At 47.5% G+C, this 12,470-nt stretch overlaps 1 protein-coding gene across 2 annotated transcripts; it reads right to left on the bottom strand.

Moving 5' to 3' along the window:
• Window positions 1-373: 373 nt before the first annotated feature.
• Window positions 374-3,150, bottom strand: LOC127758127 (uncharacterized). 2 transcript variants are annotated; one of them, XM_052283752.1, is made up of 3 exons: window positions 2,492-3,150; window positions 1,092-1,397; window positions 374-966 (listed from the first exon to the last, which is right to left on the bottom strand). In XM_052283752.1, the coding sequence occupies exons 1-3, from the start codon at window positions 3,041-3,043 to the stop codon at window positions 952-954; spliced, it is 873 nt and encodes a 290-aa protein (XP_052139712.1). In that variant the 5' UTR covers window positions 3,044-3,150; the 3' UTR covers window positions 374-951. The 2 variants fall into 2 exon arrangements, with proteins under 2 accessions (XP_052139712.1, XP_052139711.1); XM_052283751.1 differs by lacking the exon at window positions 374-966 and having other exon boundaries at window positions 1,260-2,061.
• Window positions 3,151-12,470: the final 9,320 nt, after the last annotated feature.

Here is a 12,470-nt window from a genome sequence, read left to right as displayed (position 1 = left end):
TTTTAAAATAAGACGGACGGTCAAACGTTGGATACGGATATCCACGGCTGCACTTATTTTAGGATAGATGTAGTATAATACAAAAAGAAGAGAGAATAAGAGAAGCCTCTAGAAGCTTCCGCGGTGGTCGCACGAGATCCATCAGCCAGTGAGCCAGCAACAGTTCATACTACATTACAAGAGGTCGTCTCCCTTATCCTCTCTATAGTTTAGCAACGCTAACGAAGGCAAGGAAGTTCGGTGTTCTATTCTCCGAAGCCCCGGAGGGCCGGATTTTTTTTTTCATTTTTATCTTTTTTGTTACTATTTTTACCAAGGGTGCATCTGTTCGTTCTTGTCATCTCCTGTGCCACATTAAATCATGAATCATCTTCTTCGCCATTAGTTATTGCAAGCATCAAGAATTCCAAACTATTTTCTAGAAGCAAAGTCAGTGCACATATAAGCACATTTCAGTGGAGCATCTGGAGAGAGATTCCAGTCCCTTTTCAGTTTGTGTAAAATGTATCGAATCGTCTGGCAAAATGCAGAGAAATTCAGACATCCTCCCTGCAACACATTGGCTGCAGTTTCTACCTGTGCAGATGTGCCTGAGCTAGCATCGTGATCCACATCCTGTTCTATTCTATTTTCCTTGACCATATGCACAGTAAGTATGTCCTGATTTCTGAACATTACCATGTGTCCAGGTCTTGTACACTTGTACTCTTCTTTTAAAATCAAGCTTGCATGCTTTGCAATGAGAATTCAGATGATGAACTGAACCGTGGAAGACGAAGCACACAGTAACACGCTGACATCGATCGATCTCGCAGTCTAGCAGCTCAAACGAAACCATGGGGGTTCGGAGTTTTAATCCCCGAACCTCCAGGGCCTGATTTTTTTTTCCCTTTCTTTTTCTTTATTTCTTCACCAATCTTCTTCTTCTTCTTCGCCATTTTGTTGCAAGCATCAAGAATACCAAACCTGATAACCAAGAACTAATTGATGCATCAATTGCCATTTCGATACATACAAATAAGCAAGATCGTGACGATTAAAACAAACTATCTTTGTTATCTACCAATTCAGTCCATCAACGACCAACAAACCTTCACAGGCAAGCTGTTGACACCACAAGTAATCCGAGCTTCCCCTTCACCGTTAACAGCTGGTTTGAAATGCATGGTTTGTCCATTGTATTCAGTTCCATCAACTTGAGCAAGAACAGTTACCATCATCGTCTCCTGCAAACAGACAGCCATCACTGGGCGCAGCCGTCGAACACAAGCAAATTGATCATTGCCGCGATCAGCAACCATCACACCACCACCAACTGGAACTAATCCGCTGTCATGAAGCAAAATGCTGTCATTGACCGTGCTGGTGCAAGCTGTTATCCTCCCATAGAAATGTCCCTGAAGAAAAAACAAACTAGCTTTATTATCTGCCAATTCAGTTCATTAACGACCAACAAACCTTCACAAGCAAGCTGTTGACACCACAAGTAATCTGAGCTTCCCCTTCACCGTTAACAGCTGGTTTGAAATACATGGTTCGTCTGTTGTATTTAGTTCCATCAACTTGAGCAAGAATAGTTACTATCAGCGTCTCATGCAAATAGACAGCCGTTACTGGGCGCAACAGTCGAACAAATTGGTCATTGCCGTGATCAGCGGCCATCACACCACCACCACCTGGCATTAAGCTGCTATCATGAAGCAAAATGTTGTCTTTGACCATGCTGGTGCAAGCTGTTATCTTCCCATAGAAATGTCCCTGCAGAACCTTGACAGAAACAGTGGCCTCCACCGCGTTACTGACGAACGCATACATGAGCTGCACGGGATAGAGATTCCTGCAACTATCAATGGTCATAGGTCGAACCGCAGTAAACAGATTTTGTGATAGAAAGTTTGTTTCAAGGAATACGCCATTCATCCGCCATACTGTTTTACTAATTTGTTTGTCCTCCTCCGCGCTGCCAACCTGATCACCCTTGAGCTTGAGATTGATCTCAAAATATAAGGTGTCTATTAGAACCATACCCCGATGAGGGCCCGTCAATATCAACGAATCATCCTACACATAAATTCTTCAATGTAAAATGTGTCCATAGTTTTATATGACACAAGTCACACAAGAGCATATACGCCCTCATCCCTAAATTTTAGCACATGTTTAACCGTAAGTCTTATTCAAAAACTTTTTGTGAAATATGTAAAACTATATGTACACATAAAAGTATATTTAACAATGAATCAAATGATAGGAAAAGAATTAATAATTACTTGAATTTTTTTAAATAAGACAAACAGTCAAACATATTTAAAAAAGTCAACGGTGTCAAATATTTAGGGACGGGGGAGTAAATCCGTAGTTTTGTGGTGTGTATATTTTTTCCCAAAGTATTTAGTGCGAAACTAGTCTTCCATTAAAATGATACTACAATACAATGCAATGTTGTAATGCATAGATGTACTAGTTCGATCAGGAAATCTGGTACTAGTACCTTTGAGGCGATGAGCTGAGGATCATCTCTGGAGCGGGCGAAGAGCGGAATGCACTTGCGATCGAGATCGTCTCTGGCGATGACGGAGCCGTAGACGGCGATCGGGAAGGGGACATCATCGGCATCAGAGGGAACGATGCGAATGGCGAGCACGTTGACCATGTTTAGGATGTACAGCCTGGCCTCGCCGGGACTGTACACTCTGGCCGTGAAGCGCATGGGTGGGAGAGGAGACACCTCGTCGATGTCGAACTCGGACAAGTCCTGGTCGTGGTAGCGGGTGTAGTACATTTTGCCCGTCTCCGGGTCGCGCTCGCTGATCCGGTCGAGGACGGCCTGGTGCGCCGCCCACCTCCGGGCGTGCTCCGCCTTCGCCGTCGCCTCCTGTTCCTCCCGCAGCCTCCGCTTCTCCGCCGCCGCCGCCGCCTCGGCCACCGCCGCCGCCTCGTCGAAGAAGAAAGGTTCCAGGTCTCCGGCCTCCTCCTCCTCCTCCACCAACACCTTCTCTTCCTCCTCTCTCGCGATAGCCGAGTCTAGCTCGCTCGTCGCCATGCCGCCGCCGAACCGAAGCAGGAAAGGGGGAAAACAAGCTAGGGTTTCGCAAAATCGCAATCCCGGGTTCCGCAGATTCTCGATCCCCCTCCTTGCACGGGTATGCTCGCTCGCTGGAGGCCCATCGTTAGGCTTGGGCCTATTTGGTGCCATCATGAGCTTTCCGCAGGAAATGTGTTTGTTTTGGGGAAAAATTACATTGAAGGTCCCTCAACTTGTCATCGGATTACAAAATCGACCCCCAACCGCAAAATGTAACGCCCCGATTTTCGTTCAGGATTAAAAATCATTAAATAATATATTTTCTAGAAATTAAATAAAAGTTAAGCAATTTAATCAAGTGAAATAATGGGAGAACTTGAAATTTTCCTTTAAAAATCATTGGCTAGAATATTTTGTAATATTCTTTGTGCCCTAAAATACTCTCTGAAATTTCCCGTGAATTTTCGGAGCTCAAGAAGTAATTTTAACATCACAAAGTGCATTTAATCAATTAAATAAAATGAAAAACAAATTAAAAACCTCCTCTCTCTCTCTTTGGGCCACTTTCAGCCCAAAGCCATCCCCTCTCCTCGCGGCCCATCCCCTCTCCTCTTCCTTCGTTCCTCCTTGGGCCATCGACCCATCTTCCTTCCCCTCGCGCAAAGTCTAAATAACCCCCTGGGTTCTCCTCCCTCTCCCCCACCCCGACAGGTGGGCCCGGCGACCCCATCTGTCAGGCCCTCCTCCTACCTTCGGCTTCCAGGCCGAAGCCGCCATGGCCGGCGGTTGCCGCCCACATCCCGCCAAATCCGGCGCCCTCCCGCTCACGCCCTCGCACCCAAACCAAGTGAAACCGATTCCTCACCACCTCCTCCACCTTTTCCCCCCACTCTCCCCGCAAGAAACGGCGCCGGTTTGACCTCCCCACCAGCTCACCTTCGCCTCCCCACGTCGCCGGCCGATCCCGCCTCTCCCGGACACGATCTCCGTCCCCGAGCCCAATATAAAGCACCCTTGTGCTCCCCTCTTCCGTTTCCCCCTCCACCCCGAGCTCCCTGCGCTTTTCCCCGCTCTCCCCACGCTGCTCCCTATCGCCGCCCACCTCCGGCGAGCTCCGGCCGCCGTTTCCCGTCGCTAGGGCCGCCACCATCTTCGGCATCACCGAGCCAAGCCCTACCTCGGCACCCACTCTGTTCTCCCCTTCCACCCCGGCAGCTGCTCCATTTTCCCCAATAGCCACCGGAAAGCCGCCCCACCGCGCCACCAACCTCCGCCGCTCGTCGGCATCATTCAGCCGCCCACCACCGCCGTTCCCGTCGCCGCCGTGCTGCGCCATTTCCACCGACGGCTTCGCCGCATCAAGCTCTACCCCGGCCTCCACTCCGAATCCACAAAACCACCACCAAAACACCATTCCACCGTGCATCCGAGACACCACCGCCTCCCGTCGCGTCCAGCCGGCCACCACTACCGCCCTAGTGGCCGCTGCGCTGCGCCACTGCCGCCGTCAGCATCGCCATGCTGAGCTCCACCCCGGCAGCCGCTCCTCTTCCTTCAACCATCACCGAAAAACCATCCCCACCGCCAACCTAAGGCCGGCGCCGCATTTGCCGCCTCCGGCCGCCTCCTGCTGCCGTCCCAGACCACCTCGCGATGCGCCGTCGCCTCCTTCGGCTCTGCAAGGACGAGGATTCCCTTGGTTGCCTCCTCACCGTCGCCATCCCCTGCCGGAACGCCATCTGCCCCGCGCGAGGTGAGCTCCGTCGCCGTGCTTGTTGCCTCCAGCTGCCCTTCCTCGTGGTTCCCGGCCACCCCGCGCTCGCCGAACCCATCAATCACCTTCCTCAGGTCACGGCGCCCCTTGGCCGCCCCTCTGTTGGCGCCGCCCGTCGCCGGAGCGCCGCCGCCCCCTCTCCGCCCGAGCTCCGCCAGCCGCCTTCCGTCGTCGTTCCGTCACCGGCGCCCCTCGGTGAGGACCCCCTCCGTCTCCTCTCCCTTTCCCCTCTTTTCGTCGCCGCGTCGCGCCGCCGCCGACGCCTGGCGAGTCAGCTCCCTCCATTGCTGATTTTGGGCGCTGCCCGTGGACCGCCCGTGCTCCTGGTCCACGGCGCCGCCTAGGCCGCGGTGGACTTGGTCCACCGTGTGCCCTCCCCTTGGAGCCGCTGACATACGGGGCCCGCCTGTCGGCGCCCTTCCTCTTGCTGACGTCAGCGCTTATCATTTCCTTTGGAAAATAATTAATAATTGCGCAATAATTCGTTAATAATTCTATAAATTCATTTAAATGGCTCAAAACTTGTAAAATTCATATCTAATTCATTCGAACTCCAAATTGGGCCATTCAACTTGCAAAATTCATCTAAAATTGAGCTCTACATGTATGTTTACTTTTTATGTACTGTTTGCTTGGTTTTTATTAGAGTTTTTCCTCGTTTTGCGTGCCAGCGTGTAGAATCCGTCGTTTCGGAAGTCCGCGGTCGCGAGGAAAAGAGTTCGGAAGATTGTTTTGAAGAAGCAAGGCAAGTCACACATTCCCCTTGAGCATGTTGATCCCAATTTATAAATGTTTTACCATTTGCAAACAAACATGCATATCTTGCTAATTACATGGGAATAGGGTTTACCTATCTGCTCGCTTGTGCCATGTTTACTTGATATATGTCCTTTGTCAACCGTGGATAATAAATCGCCTAGCTTGTGTTACTTATGTGACATAGCTAGAACTATATGCTTAGCCATGCTTAATTACCACTAGCTCAGTTGATGGGATAATTACAGTATTAGACCTTTTTAGTATCAGAATGAGCTGCGTGCTCGAGACATCTAGCCACGCTTCATGGCTGTAATTACCAACTAAAATGCGACTGAATGGTGGGCTGTGGGTGCATGGTTTTGCTAGTCGCACCCATGGCAATTAAGGACCGGTTCGCGGGAAACCTTGGAAGAATTCATCGTACTTACCACAAGCCAGCGTGGGCAATGGCTGGGCTTGTAGTGTAGCTTTCCTCTAGCTGACGCATCCAGGCAAGGGTGGGCGTGATGGAGTTTGGATGGACCCTGCGACGGCCTATGCGGCTTCCGGATTCACCTAGGCACGAGAGGGGACTGCCCGCTGCCTTGCGAGGAGTGGGGGTGAAACCTGAGGTGTGGTGTGCTTGGTTAGAGGGGGTTATGCGAAGGGTCCTGTCACGGCCTCTTTCCGGTATGTCGTGGTGGCATGTCGGTGCACGGAAACGTGTCGTGGGGCTGTCTTGTGGGTACAGTTGTACACCTCTGATCAGAGTAAAACTATTCGAATAGCCGTGCCCGCGGTTATGGGCGGTCGACCAGATTCACCGTGATTAGTCTCACACTTAATAAATCGACCCAATGCACTGTAGTTCAGGTGGGTTGGTTGGGCCTGTTCAACGTGGTGTAGCGTTGATCAGTGGAGATTTAATCTTACCTTAATTACTTAACAGTTTTACTGTTTTGCTCAATAAAATGCTTTACAACCGCTTTTATGCAAATAGCCACCAGCCATCCTTGTATCCCCTTGCACGTCTGCATCATTGGTGTGGCTTGCTGAGTACGGTGGTTGTACTCAGTCTTGCTATTATTCCCCCTTTTCAGAAGTGTAGTGCTTCAGAGCTGAAGGCGAAGTTAGAAGACCAAGGCTCAGACCCCAGTTGAGTTTTGCCTGTGGAGTGGAGCTGAAGCCCCGCTGGGATCGCCTTTTTCCGCTGCTGCTGCTTTCGTTTCGGTGTGAGGACTAAGAGCCTCTTCTGTAATTATTGACGCTTTATTTACGTTTGGATCTGTTTATTGCTTGTCATTTTGTGTACCCTGGCTGGTCCTGGACAGGGATTTCATACACAAAATAGTTTGGAAATTTGGGCTAAATTTCTGGGCGTGACACAAAACCACATATGTATCTCGGGTATAAATATAACCCGATCCCATGTAACTTACAACAACAGTTCAATAACACTTTCCGCGCATCGCCACCCTGTTTCCTATTTTCATTGTTTCGACGAGTTCTTACTTTCGGGTTGAGCTGCATCGATTTCGTCAGTACAGAGGCATGGTTAATCCTCGTGTTTTGACCAGAGAGCAACCGCAACATGCTGGATAGAACATCAATTGGCTGACCCAGGAGCATATTGCTGCAATGTTCTTGCCAACTCAGCCGACTGTTGAGCCAGTACAGCCGACACCAATTAGGCAGCATGTTATCCAGCCGATTAGGCAGCAGACGGTGCAACAGATACCAGCAGGACAGAGAACGCCACTTGCTCAGCAAAATCCATCTGTTGGGGCTCAGTTTGTACCTGAACAGCAGATGTATAATGCGCAACAGCCACCTCAGAATGACAAGTTTTATCTCTAGTTGAAGATCGAATCGATGCAGCTCAACCCGAAAGTAAGAACTCGTCGAAATAAAACGAAAGTAACAAGGGTGGCGATGTGCCGAAAGTGTGTTGAACGTGCGTCCATTGATTACATGGGTTCGGGTTCTATTTATACCCGAGATTACAAAATATGTCCTTGCCGGACACGACTATTATCTCTAACAAACTGTACGATACCATAAGTCTTTGCAGTAGACTTTTGCCCAAACATATCTCTAAGAAAATTATACAAAATATCCTAATTAATAGATACAATTGCCTTTCCGAGAGCTTTATCTCCATTGTGGCAATCCCTATGAAGCACGTTAATAGATCCTAGAAGCAGCCCCGAAGCCATCGCCACTGGAATCGGCTGTATTAACCCCATTGGCTGTATTGGCTATATCAGCCCCATTGGCTATATTAGCTGTCCTCCATCCGATCATCCTCAGCCGATTCAGACTCCAACCGATGCCTTCTCAGCCGATGCGCACGCTGTTCTTTGAATCTAACTCTCTGCCGAATCCGCTTCGATCTCGATGCCGAACCTGGTTCATGTCTTACCAAATTTGGTCGTTAACACATGCCTCCCAAGTCCGCTATATTTGTAATGTGGCGGATTTTCTCAATTTCCCTTTCCAATTAAAACTAGAGCTTCCATTACCGATTCTGTTTTGCCGTTACCGTGCTCCCTTTTAAATAGTAACCACCGCTTTGCACTTTTCACGGCGTCAGCTTCCATTTTAACCGCTTTAGCAACAAACTTTCCCCAATCTCTTCCTCGAGCTCTCCGGCGACACCCTCGAAATTTCCGGCGACCCAAAGGCGATTCTCTGCAATCCCAACCTTCATCGCTAGCAATGTCGACTTCCGCCAGTCCACCGAGCTCATTGGCCGCCGAATACGTCGAGGTAAGTATTATCGGCTGAATCTTTTTCTTTACTGCGCAGATTTGGTTCTTCTTCCGCTCAATCTTCGATTTTCTTGCTTCTGTAGCATCTCTCTTACCAAATAGCAGTTCCTAGCATAACCGATGAATTCCAGTTTTTCCTTGGCCCAATCGGCAACCCAGACCCCACAGAGTTCATTAATGGAGAAACCAACCGAATCCCATTTAGATTTGCCAACCCAAATCTGAGCTTATGGAAAAACACCTTCAAATCTTGGCCATCGGCCGAAAAGAGTTGGCCCACTTGGTATAAGAGGATGTCGGCTAGCAAAATGACCCATTGGGAAGAAATCGGCATATCTCAAGCCTTAGCCTTGACTGCAGCAGATATGGCAAAGGATGAGCCTATGATGGTAGCTGCCACTCATTTCTGGTCCACAGCCATGAACGCTTTCCTCTTCTCTCAAGGACCAATGACCCCAACTCTCCTGGATATCATAATGATTACTGGCCTAGACATAACCTCATCGGCTAACCTGACCAGCTTGAACATCCAGCCCACTCATGAGTTTAAGACTAGAAGCATAGGCGGCTAGTCAAGCTATGTTGCAAAGAACATGGGAACCGGGCCAATTTCTGTAAGAGAGCACGCAGTTTTCCTCATGATGTGGCTCGAGAAGTTCTTGTTCTGTGGTCCGAGCTGTGGCCCTACTGTATCAAACTCTCAACACTGCAACAACCAAAGTAGCTTCTAGAGCATCAATCGGCACTGGAGGTCCATGGTGGCTACTTCAAATTTGGCTGAACTTGCACACCAGAATGGTTGCCAAACGTCCACCGCTAGCCGATGCAAGGTTTCCAAGGTTTGAGCCGATCATCAAAGATGATGGAGAAACAGTCACCACATACCGATGTATGTCCTTTGGAGAAGCAGCATCGGTCAGTACCGCATCCAAGCTATCGGCTGAGCCCTTCAGAGAGTGGTTCAACAATTTTTATGATGGGTTCCCCAGAAGCACTAGAATTTGGTTTGTATACGAAGGACATGGCACTTTTGAGCTACCAGGTGACTTTCGGTTTGAAGAAATCAACTCTGAGAAGTATGAGAAATCCAGAGAAGTATACTCAACAGCCATCAGCCCCTGCATCCTTCCTGTCAGCATTCACCAAGGCAAAAATATCCAAATGATCTATGAGTTCTATCATTCGACAAGTGCTGCAAGGCAATTCGGCATATGTCAACTGCCGATTAGCTTGTTCTTTGCCGACAAGATCCAAAGTAGAGGAGAAATCACATCAACACTCATGATGGATCGGTTGCTGAACATAGAAGGACTACCTCTGGGCAGCATCAATAACATAAAGCTAAGGATGTTGAGAAGTGCAGTATTTGACCGATGGTGGGTAGAGTGGAAGAAGCATCTATTTCACCAATCGGCTTCAATGTATCTGACAGACCTGTTCCCTGAAACTGTCCCTCAAGTAAGAATCTTCTCATTCGTCAATTCTGTTAACTGCAAACTGATGTATTAATCTTAACCTTGTGCAAATTCTCTCTTTCGCAGACAACAGAATCTTCTCCTCCTCATTGCAGCAACAGTGGTGTGGAAATCCAATATGCTCCAGGACTCATGCCCAATGGTGGTGGTCTATCTCTTCCGGTCATCGGCTACAATGCCCCCAAGACTTCAACGCTGCTGCATGGCATGCCCCGTGTGCCGACAGCCCCTGATGCTGGTAGAAAGAAGAGAGCCAAGTCGGCTGCTGCACCATCGGCTGCAAAAGACTGCTGCCGATGATCTGCCAGCCGTAGATCCAAATGTAGCAGAATTCCTGGAGGGTGAAGCAGTGGTAGAAGATATAGATGAAGCAGCTGAACATATTAGTGAAACAAGGGAACAAACTCCTCCAGCCGATCCACCTGTTCTTCAAAGAACACCATCACCTCCAGTACGTCCTACATACAAACCAAGAGTATGTGCACGTTTTCAATCTTTAATTTAAATTTCTTCTGCCTTGATACCAATTTTTTAACTTTGACTCCTTGCAGAAAAAGATTGCTTCCAAAAAGCCACAAGCGCCAACCCCATCGGTTAACTTTAAAACTTTATCAACTTTCTTTTCTTAATTTTTAAATAACCGATGCTGACTTGCACTTGTGTTTTCAACCTCCTCGTCCTCCAACTCCTGTCTTCGAACCAAGTGAAAACACTCAATCGGCTGCAGATAGCCATCATGTGGAAGAGGAAGAAAAAGTGGTGGCACCAGCTCCTGTTGTCCCTGTAAGTATATATCACAAGTCTGCAAATCATGTCGGCTGCCATCCCTCTATTCTTAACTCATATTCCCAATGCTTCTCTTTTTCAGGTTCTAGCCGACATGTTCTCTTTTGACATTAGGCAATTCTTGGATGAAGAGGAAGAAACCACAAGCACAGCTTTGGTGCCCTTAGACGATGATATCAAGTCAGCTCTTCTAGGCATCTCAAAAAGGCTTGAAGGCTCTCTGGAAACCCTGGTGACAAGCTGTGGATCCATCCGAGATAGACTTAATGAAATGCATGACAAGATCCCAGATGAACTAGCCGATGCCATCACCCCAGCAACATACCTTGAGCAGCATCGGGTTAAACTCGAAAAAGCTCAGAGGAGGATTGCCGATCAGCGTGAAAGAAAATATCTCGAGGCAACCATCAAAGCCAACAGGGTCTCTATCAATGAAGAGAAAGCAAAGCTTGATGAATTGGAGGCTGGTCCAAACTCTACTCAAACTAACATTGATCGGCTGAATGCTCGAAAGATAGAACTCTTGGTCAAATTGGAGCAGTGCAATGCACAGATCGCCCTTGAACAGCAAAAGCTTACCGACTTGCCAAAAGCTATTGAAAATCAGAAGTCAAAATTGAAGGCATCTGTCAAGCACTTAGCCGATCTGACCAAATCTCTGAAGGTGATCCCAAGCACTGATGAAACCAATGCCCAAATCATAGATGAGGTAGATCAGATTAGGCAACCATCCAAGCCAACAGGGTCTCTATCAATGAAGAGAAAGCAAAGCTTGATGAATTGGAGACTGGTCCAGACTCTACTTAAACTAACATTGATCGGCTGAATGCTCGAAAGATAGAACTCTTGGCCGAATTAGAGCAGTGCAATGCACAGATCGCCCTTGAACAGCAAAAGCTTACCGACTTGCCAAAAGCTATTGAAAATCAGAAGTCAAAATTGAAGGCATCTGTCAAGCACTTAGCCTATCTGACCAAATCTCTGAAGGTGATCCCAAGCACTGATGCAACCGATGCCCAAATCATAGATGAGGTAGATCAGATTAGGCAAAAGGCAATATCGGCCATCCAAAGATATGTGTCTGGATGAGCTAAATCTTGTAATTTAAATATGTAAACTTAACTTTTGAGATGTAATAACTTTCTACTTATGAAACTTGCTCTCAAATTTTGCTTTTGAAATCCAGACTTTTTCATATAGATTTGCCCCCCTAACTTTGCAATGTTGAAGGCATTGACAAAATTATAATTTGGACTAAGGGCGATATACTAAATATCGGCCATCATACATCGGCAAAGCACAACCGATTATGATAAGAAAAAAAACTGCTAAGGGCGATATAACTTATATCGACCATCATACATCGGCAAAGCACAATCGATTATGATTTGAAAAAACTGCTAAGGGCGATATAACTTATATCGGCCATCTCAAGGCGATGTCAACACATCGGCTAACATGTATCGGCAACACTCAGCCGATCATGAATTGACCCAGACACTTGGGTAATATTTCTTCAGATATTTTCCATTGAGTGCTCATCCATAAACTTCACCATCAAGTCCTTGCAACATATAAGCTCCTTTGGACACAACCTTATGTATTTGAAACGATCCTTCCCAATTTGGTGACCACTTGCCGAATTTGTTATCATGAGTTCCTATCGGCAAAATTAACTTCCGGACTAGCTCCTTCAAAAAAAGACCTTTTTGTTATAATGCCAAGTAACTCGTTCCTTATCTTTAGCCACCTTTGCAAGGGCTCTTAATCTGGATTGGACCAGATCTTCTGTTTCATCTACCAAAAGATTATAATACTTAGCGGCTGTTAAATCATCCTGCAGATCTATTCTCCTTGAGCCGATTGTAGTTTCCCATGGTAAAACCGTCTCATGTCCATAA

Source organism: Oryza glaberrima, chromosome 12, assembly GCF_000147395.1.
Source record: "Oryza glaberrima chromosome 12, OglaRS2, whole genome shotgun sequence".
In the NCBI taxonomy this organism is placed as follows: domain Eukaryota; kingdom Viridiplantae; phylum Streptophyta; class Magnoliopsida; order Poales; family Poaceae; genus Oryza; species Oryza glaberrima.
This window is presented reverse-complemented; position numbering and strand designations above follow the sequence as displayed.

Excerpts from the sequence above, each read along its gene's own strand:
- LOC127758127 (XM_052283751.1), bottom strand. The coding sequence starts at position 3,043 with ATGGCGACGAGCGAGCTAGACTCGGCTATCGCGAGAGAGGAGGAAGAG. Across the intron at positions 2,062-2,491 it reads CTCAGCTCATCGCCTCAAAG|GATGATTCGTTGATATTGAC; the intron begins GTACTAGTACCA and ends ATTTATGTGTAG.